Below are 16,799 nucleotides of genomic sequence, written 5' to 3' on the forward strand. Positions count from 1 at the left end.
TAATTATTCTTGCCTCCTTTTTAATTCCAAAATTTTAACTCTTAATGTTTTAATTTTAATATACTGTTTTATATTTTGATGCTTTATTGTACATGGCCATCAGTCCCTCTCTGAGGAAGATGAGCAGTTTAGAAATGTGAAATATAAATATAAATAAGTAAAAAAAAATTCATAAGAAGTCAGTGGCAAATGTCTTCATTATTGCCCCAAAATTATATATATCCATATAGTCACCAAGAATCAAGTGTGAGATAAGGGAGTTGGAAGTTTTAAACTCTATACTATTTATACAATAAATATATTGTTGTATCTGTGATGAAGGGAAAACAAGGGCTTCCTTGTGAGAAAATCACAGTGTGAAGGTTCTTGGCTCTCTAAGGAGAGACAACTCAGCAAATATATACATAATATTTTATTGTACTACAATCTTTCTCCAACAACAGGCTATTACATTGGTTCAGTTCTGCCCTGCTAGGACTTTGCAAGATGACATTGTTACATTAATATGTCTTTAATACTCAGTACTTTATATTCAGTGTCTTAATGCTCAGTTTGAACAAAAGTCTCAAAGTTTATAAAGTAGCATACATTGCCTTTTTCCAAAGTTCTTATACTATTTGGAATGTGGTTATTCTTCTTCTGGTTGATGCCGAGCTCCAGGCAAAGCTCCAAGCTTTAGGAAAGATTCCCACCAGGATATGCTGCTCACTGTAGCTTGTGATCCTGGCAGTTGAATGAAAGTTCTCTTGCCTGCCAATCTTCAGATGTCGCTTCTGCTTGCCGTCTGTGTGCTCTTTGCTTATCACCTTTGCTGCTACACCCTCCCCTTCCCCTTAGTATTTGTTTTTGTAAGCTCAAAAGGCAGGGTGGAATGAGGCTGCCTTTGGACCAGCACGTCCTTGGAAACATGAGGATGTGGCTCATTTATCACAGGCAGCCACAGCACCAGCTTGGATGCCTGTTAGTAGAGTTCTGACACAATGGGTGAATGCCTGAAGGAGGGAGGGAGGGGGGAGCTTGTCTGCATGACTGCAGCTACTTTTGAAAAGAGCAGAGAGCAAGCCCAGCTTCACTCCCTCACACACAGCAACAGAATAAATATATTTACAGACTTTGTGCCTGCTGTGCATAAAGTCTGCTCTGATGAAGAAGCAGTATGAGGTTAGAGAAGACTGTTGAGGGAGATGGCAAATGCAAAGGACAACAAAAAAGAAGCCTGCAGAGAAAGAACCTGCTGGATAACTCTTATCAGGCCTGTATAAACAACCCCCCTTTCTAAACTGCCTGGTCCAAGCAGAGAAAGGAGATGGGTTCCTCAAGCTGGAAACCCTTTTGTCAGGGGAAAAGAACAGAGGCAGAAACTCCATCAATAAGGAGTTGCTTATATACTCACAGCTGAGGTTGGAAGGCTTATTGAGACTGATGATGTGAGAACAATGCTCAAACTGCCACTTCCAGAAGAGTTCCTTGGTGAGACATTTTATTTTGAATGTTACTTTGAATTCTTGACTGCTGAGCATCCAAAGAGTTTCCTTTTGTTTTCAGTCTCTGACTCTGAATGCTCAAGGGATGGTAGAAGGAACTTCAATAGGTTCTGTACATCTTTAAAGAGTCCAGGTTTGTTTTTATTAGTTAGGTCTCCATCTACAAGGATCTGGAAGAAAAAGATTATTAGCACAGTTTCTAGTGGATCTATTCACATTGATTACATTGGTTTCAGATGATTATACATTATAAATGCCATGGTACCATGCATTCCCTATCCAAATAATCTAGGCATCGTGATTGAATCTTGTTCCGGAAGTAAGTGACACAGACTATTTAAACTGTACACACACACTCTCACACTGAGGGGTGACAGGTTTCTGTACATGTTCTTTAAGACGTTATTCTTATACAGAAAAAAATATACTTTTAATTTCCTGTTACTTGCCAAAATAATCATTTTTCTTACTCTGTAAAGAAAAAAAAATCAGAAAAAAAAGGTAAGGCAGGAAGCAACTGATAATGTCAGCTAGGGGAAAAAATTGATTTTTGCACTTACCATTTTTTATTTCTAAAAACTTCATGCTAAGAATCCCTCTTTGATTAATTGCTTTATATACATAAGCATTTGTGCTTTCTTCAGTATTATGAGAATTATGGGGTTGGAAAAACGTAGTTTAACTGAAGCATGTGGATTTAATATTATTTAGTTACATTTGAACAGATACTCAGAATGAAACTGAAAATGTTGAACCTTATTTCAAACAAATCAAGATTTTTAATTCCTAAAGCTTGGGTGCATGGATAAGCCATTTTCATTGATCAAGGATGATTCATTGCAGGTGACAGATTTAGAAAACATGTGCTACTCTGGTTGAAAGCCATCTAACAACTGAATAACAAACTTAGAAAAGATGTTAAACAACTCTACCTTGTTAATGCACTGCTATTTTTTCTTCTATCTGACGTGACTCTAAAGTTTAAGATTATCTATAGCACATATAGCAAGAAAACCTGAAATAGTCAACATTTCTGGTTAGCACAGAATGCATATTTTATATTCTGATTACTAACTCATATCTGGTAATTTGTTACTACCATGATATTGCACTTTGTGTAATTTGGGCATAAGGAATTTTGTAAACCTAGTGTTACAGAATGTAAACTTGTGTTATGGATATACTCTGTGTAACAAAACAATTGTAGTTTATTCAGCAAACCATGGTCTGACAAACCATAGATGAATGCAGGTATAAATCTAATCAGAATGAAACTTTAAAGTCCTTGCTGTATATCTTGAAAATAAAGAATAACTTTTGTATTTCTTTAACTGGTCCCACCAACACAAGCTGCTTTTCCTCCATGTGAGAAATAGTTATTTTAAATGTTTAGACTATTGAATCATTTTTGTTAAAAAAAATTACACATTTAAAATAAATAGGTTTAATTAAAAGAGAAGGCATCAATTCTATACAGTGCAGCAGTTGTTCAAAGGATCTATTCCTTATTTATAAGCAAATTAAGCAGGATAGTTTTTGTTTTGTTTCCTGAATGTATGTCAGTATACTGCATCTACCTCGTACTTGGTGAGGTGCCAGCAACAGTATGTTGGCTTTTAAAATGATTGCTGAATTTGAAATGCTTGGAATAAAAATGGGTTATGTTTTCACTTCTGGTATACCAGGCAAGCTGTGCCAAAACTGACTTGAATTGCCTTTATTGTACGGGTGGAATTAAGGTTATTAACCTAGGCAATTTTTTTCTGTCTCACTAAACAGCTTATGAACACTTTGATTGACTAATGCTGTGATGGCAGCAATGGTAAATATCTATGGGTTTAACAGTTTACTGCACACTTTGTAGCAGAAATATATGGAATGCAAATGGTAAAGACATGAAAGAAAGGATGAAATGAAAGATATGAAGCTCTACTGTGTGAAATGAGAAAAGGGAAAGATGTAATAGGTTAGAATGAAAAAGATGCAATCTTGTGGAATATAAAGTAGTTTACAAATACTTGTATGGAAATAAAAGTGTTGGTTTAATTATGAATGAAAGAGGTAAAATGCATGTCAGAAAATATGAACTGGTATCACAGGTTGTTTTGAATCGACTTTATAGGTTAGTGATAGTATTGATGTTCAATAATTAGTATGATCTGGGGAAACAATCTGATAGATGGCGTGGAGGGGTGGCTGAAAAAGAGACATAAGTTTTTTGTTTTTTTAAAAAGTGTGTCATTAGACATTTGAAGCTCTAGGCATGAATGGGAATAGTGAATAATGAGCATTTGACTAGAATATTTATTTACTTTGAATATCTGATTTAAGCAAAGCTGTATTTCTTTTAAAAGAGAAATGGGGTGAATAAAGAAGCATGGTTCTTTTAGTAAAGGATGCAGAGATGGCAAAAGATTATGAATGTAGGACAGGCTTCTTTTTGGTAATATTAAGATTGGATTGGGGTGGATGGAGGGTGGGTGGGATGAGAAATCGCAACAAACAGCATAAAACTGAAGTTTACCAATTAATGAATTTATTTTGCTAATGCAGAAGTTCATTCCATAAACAGCTTTGCATGTGAGAAGAACTGTGGTTGCTGGTTGTATTTTCATGTGAGATGTAGCTCAATAATTTTCAGATTACTCTTAGTGTGTTTTGGTGATACCTTTCCCTTGGTTCCCTCAGGGAAGGGACATATAGATGAAGACATGAAATTATTGGGTTGAATTTTACACAACAATTGCATGCAACCAATTCAATCAGGTTTTTTTTTAAGGAAAAAAAAACATGTTATACTCCAGACATAACTACTAATGTTTTACATATAAGAAATGTATTGTTTTAATCATGCAAGCCAGTATCTATTGTGTGGGATGAGTGGCTATGTAAATCATATAAATAAATGTATGAATTTGTAAACCAAAGTAGTTCTTACAAAACAATTATAAGCATAAATAATACATTTAGTAATATCCATTGACACCCAATCGAATGGGAACAAATTAAATATCAAATACAGAACATATTTTTCCTGATTTTTCAAAAACTCATCAAAATGGCCACCAACCAGACTTGGGGTTTGGGGAGGCTATTCATAAGAACAGACGCTATAGTGAAGAAAAATCCCTTTGTCTTCCTGAGCCTCTAAGATGGAGGTACCTTAATTATCCTTTTGTACAATGAAAACATAATAAAGTTCTGTTTGAAGTAGAAAATTTTTAAGATCCAAAGCATAAAAAGCTTTAAAACCAGCATTTTGAATTGTTGTCAGAAATCTATCAACAGACAATGCAGTGCTTGCTAATGTGTTGTTATAAGTATACAATAGCTCTTAAATTTGATCAAATGGACTCTCACATTCTATATCAAATGGTTTCTTAGCAATCTTCAAAGCAGCCCTATGTAAAGCACTTTGCAATGTTATAGCTTTGAGGTGTTAAGTGTTGCACTCAGTGCTTTTTTTGTAAAAAAAAAAAAAAGTGCTGGAACTCATACATGTCATACAACCCGCCTTGCCTACCCTACAAGGTTCCATCCAAAAAAAGGTGCTGGAACTCCGTTAGGGTGTTCCATGACAAAAAAAGCCCTGGTTGCACTTGTCTAAGACATTCGTTCCAGATAGATATACCAACTGAAGCTGGCAAGTTTCTCTGCCCAATGTTCACATTCAAATCCATCAGATGCTTTCATTTATCATCAACTAAAGCATTACACATTTTCCTCCACAGATCCAGTCCATGGTCCTCAGAATGTAGAGGTTGTAGACATCCGATCACGTCAGTTGACTTTGCAATGGGAACCTTTTGGTTATGCTGTGACTCGTTGTCACAGCTATAACTTGACAGTTCATTACCAGTACCTATTCAACCAGCAGAAATATGAAGCAGAGGAACTAATTCAGACATCATCACATTACACGTTGCGAGGATTACGCCCCTTCATGACCATCCGATTGCGGTTGGCTCTTTCAAATCCAGAGGGAAAGATGGAGAGTGAAGAATTGGTGGTGCAGACAGAAGAGGATGGTAAGAAAAAAGTTCTCACTATTTAAATTGTTTGGGGAGGAAAGGGAATTTAAAAAGGCTTAAAGTAAGATTTTACTGGTAGATAGAAATTCAACCCATATGTTTCACCATTCCAAACATAGACTGCAGTTTAATATTGGGAAAATAAACCTCTAAAAATTGTTGCAGGCTAAAATTATAGCTAATAGTGAACATAATGAAACTTCCCATTTTGCTTTTGGGAGGATTAGTTCTGATTACATCTTAACAAAATCAGTAACTATACATGTTGGAAGATTTTAGTTGTCTTCTCTAAATACATGTCAAAATGTTTCAGGTGAGTTTGCTTAAATTCTGCTTAAGAATTAATTAATTTATTTTCAAAGGCATGTCAAAGTTAAAAAAAATGCAGTAATTTCAAATTAATAGACAATGTGCTAACCAGGCATCTGAATGGAAGTAGTTATTCCTTAGTGTTATTTACTGGTTATTTATTTAATAGGTCATTCTTCCAGAAGGGTAAGGGTTCAAGAGAAGGAAAGGAATTAAAGATCTATATGTTAATTAAACATATTTATTTATGTTTCATATTTCTAAACTGCCCTTCTCCATCAGAGAGGAGCTATCTCTTTATTAAAATGAGTAATCTAGTTTAGGGGTCCCCCCCCAGGGTGTGCAAGCGGCGCACGAGCATGCATGTGGCTCTACTCATCTAAGTGATGGGTGTGCATGTTAGTGTGTAAAACTCCATTTGTGCAATAGGCAGGCGTGTATGCCTACTGCAAGCACAAATGGAGCTGTATGCTTGAGCATGCTTGCCCGCTGCATGCATGGAACCATCCCCTCTCCTCCCCTGCCACCACCACTGGTTCACAAAGCTGAAAAGGTTGGGGACCAATGACCTAGTTAATGGAACCCAAGCAAAACCAAATACTGTTATTTTAACATGTCACTATTGCACATACAGGTGGTCCTTGTTTAATGACCACTCATTCAATAACCATTCAAACTTGCAATGGTGCTGAATGAATGGTAATTATGACCAATCCTCACTCTTAGTTCAGTTTCAGTGTCTCTGTGGTTACATAATTGCCATTTGCAATCTTCTTTCATGCTTTCCTACAAGCAATGGAAGAACTGACAGAAGGTTACCAATAGTGACCATATTAGATGCATGTTTAAGGACCCATGGTGTTCATTTAACAGAGGCAACAGGCAGTACTAGAATTTCTGTCACCAAGTGATATAGTTACATGACATTGTACTTTATGATTGTGTCACCAATGGAAATTAAGGTCTCAATTACTATTGTTAAGGGAGGAGTATCTGTTATTTACAATTCACTCATATTATTATAGCACACACATTTGTACATGGTTTGGAAAAAATTGTACAATTTTTATCAGAAATCTGAGTGAATATTGATTGTAATATAATGTGATGTTAGGTTATAGAGAAAAAATGAAATATTAGGATTTACAACATTTTTATTGTATTTTTAGTTCCTGGAACTGTTCCCCTTGAATCTATTCAGGGAGGACCCTTTGAAGAGAAGATCTATGTTCAGTGGAAACAACCAAATGAAACCAATGGAATAATTACCCTCTATGAGGTAAGACAGAATGGATGCCTCAAGCTATACTCCTTCTATCCCTATGATGGATTTTATCATTACTTTTTGGACTGTTAATTATTATGGAATGTTGTCACTTGTCAACAAGGATTAGTGTTTAGGTGAACAAATTCTGCATTGGTTTCACCTGTGAGGAATATTGTAGAAGAGGGATTTGAATTACCAGTGTCTTACAACTTCTTAACTCAAATACTTTGCTGCTTGTACCAAATAAAATTCATGCTTTTTCCTTTTGCTTGTAATTGATGGCATAATAGTAGATATATAAAGAAATCCTAGTTATGAAATGAAAATAATTTATAGTGGTATGTCAATGCAAACATATCTACAGCAGAGCTGAGATATAATTAATGTCACAAATCTTAAGAGCAAATATTGTCTCAAACTGGTATGTCTTCACAAATTTGAGGTTGAAGTGTAATTACTTCATACATAACGAAGTCCATTGCAAATCTGGTCTGGCTGGATATAGTCTTCGCTCTGCCTGAATTTCTAGATATGATTCAATCCCATTGATCAGATATAGCAGGGTTGTTGTTGTTGTTTTTTTTCATTGTAGTAGGAATTCTGGAGAATGGAGGATAGACATTATATATCCTTTGTATCAGTTGGGATGCATTCTTTCAGAGTTCGGAAATCTGGAGTCCAAGTTCTTAAAATGCTATGATTTAGCATTATGATAATAAAATAGTATTCATCTGGATTTATGTCATCTCCGTTTTTCTTTCTCTGTGGAATGTAGCCATGTGAAAATCAAAAACCTCCATATTAGTTTGATTGCTATAATTAATTGCAATTAGTGATTTTAATCAGGAAACCAAAATGAAGACTAGAATCTCTTGCATGTTACTCATCGTTTAATTCCTATGTTCTGGCAAGAAGAGATTAAATATGAATAGTAAAATTCGACCTTATTTCCTACCTGCAGTTTTTTTTTAAAGGTTCAGTTGATACACCTTTGAAAATGGAATATGATCTTGCGTATTGTGTCGAATTTTAGTCTCTCATTGAAATGCCTCTGCTATAAAAGCAGATGGTAGAAGGTTGGGGGTTTGCAGCAAGGTTAATGTGCTGAGCCTTTCACATCTGGAAACATGATTTTCCAAAGTGGTTTGGGTCAAAGGAAGAAATTGAGTTGAATGCTTTCAGCTGAGTCTCCGTGGATCTTTGTGCATGTCACTGAAAAGCTTCCGCTGTTTGCTGCAACTAGCAATCTGTAAGCAGACATTCTCCATTGTGGTTTTTACACTGCAGACCAAAGTATTTTAGATGAGGAATGAAGTATATCTAATATGAAAATAAAGTCAGGCAGTACAATTGCCGCTAGGATAACAGTCCTTAAATAGCAAGTTACAATTATATAAAAGATGTTCAATTAAAACAAAAATGCTATGAACTAAGTACTTTAATGTAATAGAAATATTTATACTAGAAATTTGGATGATCTAGTGTTATAAAAATTACCAGGAGAAATTACAATACAGGTTGTTCTTGACTTATGACCACAATTGAGCCCAAAATTTCTGTTGTTAAATGAGATATTTGTTAAGTAAATTTTGCCCCATTTTACAACCTTTCTTGCCACAGTTGTTAAATGAATCACTGCAATTGTTAATGTCAATGTTGTTAAGTGAATCTGGCTTCTCCATTGACTTTGCTTGTCAGAAGGTCACAAAATGTGATCACATGACCCCAGGACACTGCAACTGTCATAAATATGAGTCAGTTACCAACAGTTTGAATTTTGATCATGTGACTGTGGTGATGTTGCAATAGTCATAAGTGTAAAAATGGTCATAAGTCACTTTTTTCACTGCCATTGTAACTTTAAATGGTCACTAAATGAACTGTTATAAGTTGAGGACTACCTATACAGGCTTTTTGACTTTTAGAGTTTTTGAAAAGATACTTCTGTATTCTTGCCAAGAAAACTAATGGTCATGTTCATAAAATTGAACTGGGAAAAAAATGAGACTTGACTTTTTTCTTTAGATTTTTACCTATGGCAGAAAGATAAGCTCAGTTGTCTGTAACAGCATTTACAAAATGGATGAAAGCAGCTTAGGGAATGCCAAGGGAGCACTTATAGAGCAGCACCAGTTCAAAGTGCTACTGGAGGTGTTAGGTAGGGATGAAAGATATCTTCTTTTTTGTCAGCTAAAGCATTTATGTTGGATGTAGTCTATTGGGTGATAAGCAGGGAAGGCTTAGATAAAGTGCTATGTCTTGCAGAGAATTCTGGAAGTTAAACTGACTCAGAAATATTTCTAAAAATATACTAGCTCTTGTCCATTTAGAGAAGAGCTGATAGCAGTTTTCCAATATTTGAAGGGCTGTCACAGGGAAAGAGGATCCATTTATTCTCCATAGATTTGAGGGCAGGATAAAAACAATGGGTAGAAGCTTGTCAAGCAGGATAAGAAGCAATGGGTAGAAGCTTTCCAACTTGGAAATAAGGAGGAATTTCCTGACAGTGAGAATTATTAATCGTGGAACAGCTTGCCTCTCAGAATTGTATGTGCTCCATTGCTGGAGGTTTTCAAGAAAAATTGGACAACCATTTGTCTGGGATGGTATAAGGACTCAGCCTGCCTTGGGCAGGGGGTTGGACAAGAAGACCTCCAAGGTCTTTCCAGTCTGATGATTCTATGATTCTAAGTGGAATTTCTTTCTTATGCATTAGTGACTTTTCTTCTTTATACAGAAGAATGAATTCTTAAAGGTTTATAATCTTCCTAAGGGATGGTTTGAACACAAATGTTGGAGAGTATAAACAATGCTATTTTAAATTGTGAATAAAATAATTCTGTTTTAAAATCAGATGCTTGTAATCATGATACTGTTCTTCCCTCATTTTTCTTCCAGATTTGAACGAATCATTGCATTTAAAAGAAAATGACAATTCACTTCAGGCATTCAGCAATTAATGTAATTAATTATGCTTGAAGGAAAAAAATGACAGCACTATTAAGATTATAGTTTTAATAGGTATTTGAAATAATGTATTTTTATAATGAAAATTGAAGAGTTCACTATGCGAGAGACACATTCCCTTGAAATGGGATTACACGCTATTTGGGGTTTATTGTAGCAAGTGAACACATAGCAAAGCAATAACCAAATTACTTCCTTCTTTTGCTAAGCTAGTTGGTCAGGATGCAGTGGGACTTGGAATTGAAAGACAATGCTGTAATTTGTTACTACCTTGGCAGTACTTTGGCAGTTTTTCAAGGCATAAAGTTTCAGTAGTCAGTATATGTCTTTGGATGGGAAACGCAGACTGGTTAGACAATGAGATGTATGATGTTGGAAGGAATAATTAAGGCCACTGAGTCCAGCCAGCTGTTCAGTGCAGAAATCCAAGGACAAGAATCCATGTCAGATAACTCTCCAGCCATTACTTGAATAAAAACAGTGAAGAGAAGAACACAACCTTTTCAGGTAGATAGTAGTTTATCACATAATATGATTTGTAAAGAACAAGGCTTCTGTACCTATAAGCAGACTCATCACTAGTACTGCTTCCAATTAATTAGAACAAGAGAAATTCAGACTGACATATGTAGCAGCAAAAGTAACATAATCCCTAAGCCACCATAACAAATGAATGTGTTCAACTTTCATGGTCCAGATCTGATGTTGTTGCATACAGAATATTTACTAGAGCATACAGAATACAAATCTACACCAAGCCAATAAAGTGTATATATTCTTTTAGGGTGTGGAGAGCTCACTTTTCACAATGACTATACTTTAATGAAATTGAATTCCACTTCAGTTGCTTCACATTGAATTTTTGTTAATGTTATGTCCTGAGCCTGTGGAAGCAGGCTCAGGGCATTGCAACGGTTCTGGGCAGGTGCAAGCTGCCCGGGACCAGACTGGCTGTCGCCAACACGTGCGTGCATGCGCGGGTGCTGGCGTGCCAAATGTTGCAGATTGGCCTGGGAATGGCCTATAAAAGAGGCTGGGAGATTTGGGCGTTGTCGGCGTCTTGTAACCAGTATGCTGAACAGAAATAAAGAAGTTCCTGAGAACTACAACTGCTTCTCGTGTTATTGCCATTTCGCGAAGGACGCAACACTGGCGACGAAGGTGGGATTGCCTTACATCGACTGAAGACAGGTGTAAGCTTACCCGAGAGAGTCCTGAGCAGTAGGAACGGCATTGACTCGGCAGCTGCCCGCCAATCCAGCGAGCATCAGGGGTAGGCTGGCTGATAGACCCTTCCTTTTCTACAAAAATGGCAAAAATAGGAAGACTTTCAGAATTCAACGTCTCGCATCCGGAAAGATAGGAGTCTTACATAGCCAGGGTGGAAAACTATCTTAAAGTCAACCAAGTAAGAGAAGATAGTTTGAAGGCCGCCACCCTGCTGTGCGTTTGCGGTCAAGACGCATTCGAAATCACTGAAAACATAGCAGCACCTGTACCTCTAGAATCTGTTAACTACACAGATCTCAAAAAACTACTCAAGGAACACTTTCAGCCCAAGCCTCCATCATCGTTTGGTGCCACACCTTTGAACAGAGGGATCAGCGACCCAGAGAATCAGCCAAAGAATACATTGCTGCGCTGAGAAAAGCCGCTAAACACTGCGAGTTCAAGGACCTAGAAGAACGGCTGAGAGACAGATTTGTATGTGGACTGAGGCATAGAGAACTACAGCAGAGACTTTTTGCTAAAGAAGACTTATCATTCCAAGATGCCTTGAGAGAGGTTATTGCAGAAGAGGCAGCGGGCAGCGCCATCAAGAACATGAGGCCGATCAGAAGCACTCCAGAGGCACTCCAGGAGCCCAAAGAAACCCAGAGGAGGATCCTGACGATGAAGGAGACCGTCTCTACCCCACAAAAGAAGGGAAACAGAAAGGAAGCTCTTCAGCTCTCCCCAAGTGCCTCGGTTGTGGAGGTCGCCACAAGAGGACCGACTGTAGATTCCGCTCCGCTATCTGTAGAGCATGTGGAAAGCAGGGACACATTGCAGCTGTGTGTCTGGGCTGTCAGAAGGTACAACCTCAGGAAGAATTGCGCCTGAAAGGTACCAGGGTTCCCAGCCAAAACAGGGTGGGGTTCTGCGCTTCGCGAAGAAGCATTTACAAGACAGGCACACACAAGCCCATCAAGAAAAAGCTGTCACTTAAAGTGAAGCTACAAGGGGTTCCATTGGCTATGGAACTGGATACGGGGTCTGCACTCTCGATCATTTCCATGCACACATTTAGGAAGATTTGTTCTGGCAGCGGATTTCAGGCCAAGCTGAGGCCTTCCGACATTGTGTTAACGGACTTTCAAAACTCCAGAGTGTGTGTTAAGGGGGAGGCCACCCTTAACGTACAGTATAAGGATTTTGAAGGTCCGCTAGATGTAGTAGTAGTAGGGGGGGGAACGAACAAGTCTCATAGGACTCGATTGGTTTGAGGCCTTGGGAATACACGTCACAGGGCTCAATAGTTTGCAAACACTTGACCTACAAGAAGTCTGCAAAGAATTTGCAGATGTTTTCAGCCTCCAGCTGGGCACGTACAAAGGACCCCCTGTGTCACTGAAGTTAGACCCCACTGTCACCCCTATTAGAATCAAAGCAAGAAGGGTTCCTTTTGCTTTAAAGGGTAAAATTGACACTGAATTAGACAAATTGATTCATCAAGAAGTCTTAGAACCTGTTGACTCCAGTCCTTGGGAGACCCCCATTGTCACACCTCTTAAGGCAAATGGGGACATTCGCATCTGTGCAGTTTACAAATGCACTCTGAATAAGGCATTGCAGCAACATGCCTATCTTGTCCCTGTGGTCAGTCATATCCTGGCCTCCCTCAAGGGCGGGCGCGTTTTTGCAAAGCTTGACCTAGCTCAGGCATATCAACAGCTGCCTGTTGATGCTGCTGCTGCTGTAGCTCAGACCATTGTGATCCATAGGGGGGCATTCAAGGTAAAGAGGTTACAATTTGGAGTAAATGTCACTCCTGGAATTTTCCAAAGCGTAATGGAAAACACACTACGGGGTATACCAGTGGTTTGCCCCTATTTTGATGATGTCTTAATTGCAGGGGACTCTACACACAACTTAGCTGAGAAATTAAGGGCTGTTCGACTGAGGTTCAGGAAAACGGGCCTCAAACTTAAGAAGGACAAATGTAAAATTGGGGTGCCTTCTACAGATTTTCTGGGATTCAAAATCAATGCTACCGGTATTCACCCTGCTGAATCCAAACTGGAAGCCATTATGCATGCCCCTAGGCCAAAGTCCAAGGCCGAACTACAGGCTTTTCTGGGCCTTCTGAGTTTCTATAACGCCTTCCTCCCAAACAAGGCTAGTGTAGCCGAGCCTCTTCACAGGCTTCTGGACAAACAGGCAGTGTGGCAGTGGTCACAAAAACACGAAGCAAGTTTCAATGAGGTCAAGGCCTTACTCACCTCTAACAGTGTGCTTGCACATTTCAATGAATCCCTTCCTGTGTGCATCGCTTGTGATGCTTCTCCTTATGGGGTGGGAGCCGTACTAAGCCACCTCAGATCAGACGGAACTCAGGTTCCTGTTGCATATTACTCCAGAACCTTGTCTTCTGCTGAGCGAAATTATGCTCAAATAGACAGGGAGGCTTTAGCTGTTGTTGCGGGAATCAAAAAATTCCATGATTTTTTATACGGCAGGCATTTCACAGTCTTCACTGACCATAAGCCTTTGTTGGGACTGTTTACCACACATAAACAAACTCCCCAGATCATCTCCCCAGAATGCTGAGATGGTCTATCTTTCTGTCTGCCTATGATTTCTCCTTACTTCACAAACCTGGAAAGGAAATGGGCCATGCTGATGGCCTCAGTAGATTACCCCTGCCGGTAATAGAAGTTGACCCTGCACCAACAATCAATATCCTCTCCATTCAGGCCTTGCCTGAGTCTCCTTTAGATGCCAGGGATGTGGCCGCTGAATCAGCCACAAATCTCACACTTTCACGTGTGCTTTCTTGGGTTTTATCTGGATGGCCAGAGAGCTGTCCTGGCACTGAGTTTCAGAGTTTCTGGTCCAAAAGGAACGAATTGTCCACCTTCCAGGATTGTCTGCTTTGGGGAAGCAGAGTTGTCATTCCTACCTCAATGAGGACTAGGGTCTTAGGTTCCCTCCACGAGGGTCATCCTGGCATTGTACACATGAAGGCGCTTGCGCGCAGCCATTTGTGGTGGCCTGGGTTAGATAGAGACATTGAAGCTAAGGTGCATGCATGCCACCTTTGTCAACGCTCGCGCCCTGAAATGCCCCAAGCTCCTGTACATAGATGGGAGGAAACACAGTCTCCATGGTCTAGGGTGCACATTGACTACGCTGGGCCCTTTCAGGGTCAATTCTTCTTGGTCCTAGTTGATATCCATTCAAAATGGCTTGAGGTTGTACCTGTCTCTTCCACCACCACTGCAAAGACTATTCAAGTACTGAGGGGGATTTTTGCTGCACACGTCCTCGTGTCTGACAACGGCCCTCAATTCACTTCTTCCGAATTCCAAGCTTTCTTACAGGCCAACATGATTCGTCATGCCACCTCTGCGCCTTTACACCCGTCCACCAACGGTATGGCTGAACGCATGGTTCACATCACCAAGGACGCCTTGAAGAAAATTACCTATGGAGACTGGCATCACAGGTTGGCTGACTTCCTCCTTTCTTATCGCACTACACCGTCCACTACTACCGGGAGGAGCCCAGCTGAACTTCGTTGGGGGCGCAAACTGACTACCAAGCTTGACCGGTTGCATCCGGACAGACTTCCTTCCACACTCACACGCCCCAGGGCACCTAGACAACTGCTTGTGGGTGCCCCGGTTTGGACTCGTAACTATGGGCCTGGCCATTCATGGGTCCCCGCCACTGTATCCAGAGTCACAGGTCCTCTGTCTTACGAGGTGTCTCTGGACAGCGGTCGTGTCCTGCATCGACACATCGACCAGCTCCGCACTAGTCAGGACCTTCCCACTGAGACTCCTGGGTCTTTTCCAGGGGGGGAGGGGGACCCTTTAGGGCAAAGGGAAGAGTACGGGCTGCTGCCCATCATTAACAAGGAGGCTACAGACAGCCCATTCCAAAGTTCCGCAAGTGCTCCAAACAGGAATTCACGGAGCCCAACTAGAATTCAGGCACCAGTGCCTACTCCAGTCAGGGAGGATATCCGGGAGTGTCCAAACAAATCACACCCTGCAAGAGAGCTGGCACACATTCCCTCTAGTTGGCCCGACACTACCCCTGTCCCTAGAAGGGGACAAGCACACAGGGAGGTGGTCGAGGAACCAAATCCCGACTACAACACCTCTGACTTCACTCAGGGGACAACTGAGTTTTGGGACAGCACTGAAAACCCCACAAGCCCGGGGACAGATCGGGAACAAGGGGAAAGACAACCTCCTGACGGGTCTTGGACGGACCTGGGAGGTTCTACAGAATCGCCCAACAGTGACAGTCACTTAAGAGGGCCAGAGAGCCTGCAGCTAGACAGAACAACCAGGTCAAACAGAGAAAGAAGCCCTGGCCTGACGAGCCCGGTGGGCAAGCAAGCAGGCCAGGCATTGGAGCACAGTCCTTGGGAATCACCAGGGTGTAACAGGGGGGACAGGTATGCATCACCCCTCAGTCAAGGGGTACTTGGCATGTACCCAGAAGTCAGGAGGTCACAGAGAGCCAGAAGATCTCCTAAGTATTTAGAAGATTTTGTAACTCTACTGGCAAAACAGAGTTAACAGAGAACATTCCTGTACACATAGGAAAATAGAAGCAGAGGAAATAACTGGCACTAGGTAGTATGGGCACCACGCTCGCATTAGGTTGTATGTTATTATTGTATGATCATAGTCTTAGCCGGGGGGGAAGGGGAGTTATGTCCTGAGCCTGTGGAAGCAGGCACGGGGCATTGCAACAGTCCTGGGCAGGTGCAAGCTGCCCGGGACCAGATTGGCTGTCGCCAGCACGTGCGCGCATGCGCGGGTGCTGGCGCGCCAAATGTTGCAGATTGGCCCAGGAATGGCCTATAAAAGAGGCCGGGAGATTTGGGCATTGTCGGCGTCTTGTAACCAACATGCTGAACAGAAATAAAGAAGTTCCTGAGAACTACAACTGCTTCTCGTGTTATTGCCATTTCGCGAAGGACGCAACAGTTAACTCTTGATAGCATTACAGTAATTTTAGGATATATTATGGAACGTCATAAGAGAACTAATGATTTTGTTATATAGCTGATAGACACTGGAATGAGATCAGTGGAAATGATAGTAATACTAACTCAAACATTCTTTCTTTCCCTCTTCTGCTTTTCTGGCAATGATACTAAGAAGATTTGAACATTGCAGTGTTATTCTTTAAGCCATGAAATTAGATATACCATGCTGTAGTACCTCCTCAGCAGCTTTCCATTATCCTTATCTTTTATTTAGGACACTGATCCAGGTTGAGAAAAGGCTTAGAGATAGGCAGTATCAGAGGTATCTACCTAGTTCACCGAGAGTAGAATGTGTGATTCCCATCTTGCATTATCCTGTGAGCAAGTGGGTGAGCTGTTCTATTTCCAGTCTTTTAGCATTTTGGAATGTTTGTGATGGCCCTGAACATTTGCCTAAGAAGGAAGAAGCCCAAAGCCTGAAACAAAGACATGTGCCAGGTTTTAGTCAGGAAATAGGGACAAGTATTAGT

The 16,799-nt window shown here is 40.2% G+C and overlaps 1 protein-coding gene across 5 annotated transcripts in view; it reads left to right on the forward strand.

Annotated features, from left to right (window-relative positions):
* Positions 1-16,799, forward strand: part of PTPRT (protein tyrosine phosphatase receptor type T) — a 704,411-nt gene that overhangs the window by 492,733 nt on the left and 194,879 nt on the right. For all 5 annotated transcript variants that reach the window (XM_039323711.1, XM_039323714.1, XM_039323712.1 and 2 more), the window contains 2 exons: positions 5,216-5,512; positions 6,994-7,103. In XM_039323711.1, the coding sequence (XP_039179645.1) occupies positions 5,216-5,512; positions 6,994-7,103 (407 nt within the window). The remainder of the gene's footprint in view (positions 1-5,215; positions 5,513-6,993; positions 7,104-16,799) is intronic.

This window comes from Crotalus tigris, unplaced genomic scaffold (assembly GCF_016545835.1).
Source record: "Crotalus tigris isolate CLP2741 ecotype Arizona unplaced genomic scaffold, ASM1654583v1 scf7180000024281.4978605, whole genome shotgun sequence".
Classification (NCBI taxonomy): Eukaryota; Metazoa; Chordata; class Lepidosauria; order Squamata; family Viperidae; genus Crotalus; species Crotalus tigris.